Source organism: Perkinsus marinus (assembly GCF_000006405.1).
Source record: "Perkinsus marinus ATCC 50983 genomic scaffold scf_1104296970274, whole genome shotgun sequence".
Taxonomy (NCBI): domain Eukaryota; phylum Perkinsozoa; order Perkinsida; family Perkinsidae; genus Perkinsus; species Perkinsus marinus.
The window spans coordinates 1-933 of record NW_003202530.1 but is presented as its reverse complement, the minus strand read 5'-3'; the positions used below and the strand labels follow the sequence as shown (position 1 = coordinate 933).

General features: G+C 51.1%; 1 protein-coding gene across 1 annotated transcript; it reads right to left on the bottom strand.

Annotated features, from left to right (window-relative positions):
• Positions 1-426: 426 nt before the first annotated feature.
• Pmar_PMAR000174 (hypothetical protein) lies at positions 427-693 on the bottom strand (the record flags this gene model as incomplete). Its single annotated transcript, XM_002767650.1, has 1 exon — positions 427-693. A coding segment is annotated over one exon (267 nt), but the record flags the coding sequence as incomplete, so codon positions are not given.
• Between the last annotated feature and the right edge of the window lie 240 nt (positions 694-933).

Sequence of the window (933 nt, the reverse complement as noted above, 5' to 3'; positions counted from 1 at the left end):
CTTCAACACCGTTGGTTGAACCGCAGACACTGCCGGTGAGTAAAAATTGGCCCCTCTCATATCCGCTACGGGCCGGATACGAGTAGACTTCGTCAACTTCTGCTTCACTGGAAAGATCGTCCCGGTTAAATGGGAACGACGTATCCTACGAAGTTCAGACTCGTCTTCCTCGACCTTCTCCCACCAGCCTCTCTCAGTATACACAGAGCAGTGCTGATTGAACTCAGATCGCTCATCCTCGTCGAGCTTCTGTATCATAGAGTTACTACACCAACCTCTCGGAACTTTAGACGAACCATCTGACGAAGAAGTTTTCGTCGTCCACTTGACCACAAAGGAAAATTCTGGCTTGCCAGATGCCTCCCGCTCTCTTCTCAGACGCAGTTCGTACCCATCAGAGATCGTTATATCGCCCAACTCGCTCACTCTGGTGAATAAAGTTCGGAGGAGTTCCTTCTCTCGACCCTTATAGTCTTTCCCGTTCTTGTGTAGCTCAGCTGATGCTCGAGCCAACACCTCATCAACTCGACGATCCAGCACATCTCCTGCTTCAGATGCTGCCGACGATTTCGACGACGGTCGTTGCAGACCACTTTCCACAGCCTGTAGGTCACCGTCGTCGGCAACGAACATCTCCTCATTGGTAGAGTAACAGTCGATGATAGCAGTTGAGAGATCGATATCAGCAGCCATGGCATCAGTAGATCTACTCTCAAACATCTTCTGAAGAGCTATTCGCTCCTCCTTAGTGTCTTGGGGAAAGTCAAGAGTAGCTCCTAGAAGTCGTAGACCACGCCGCCCTATCAGTGGTTGTGCCAGCTTCTCCACGATGAGGAAAGGAAGGTAGGCAGGCTTGCCATCAATCCATACGTTGGCGAGGATCTCGCCACAGGACGGTTCCACCCTAGCATCCGCATAACGGATGGACACTGA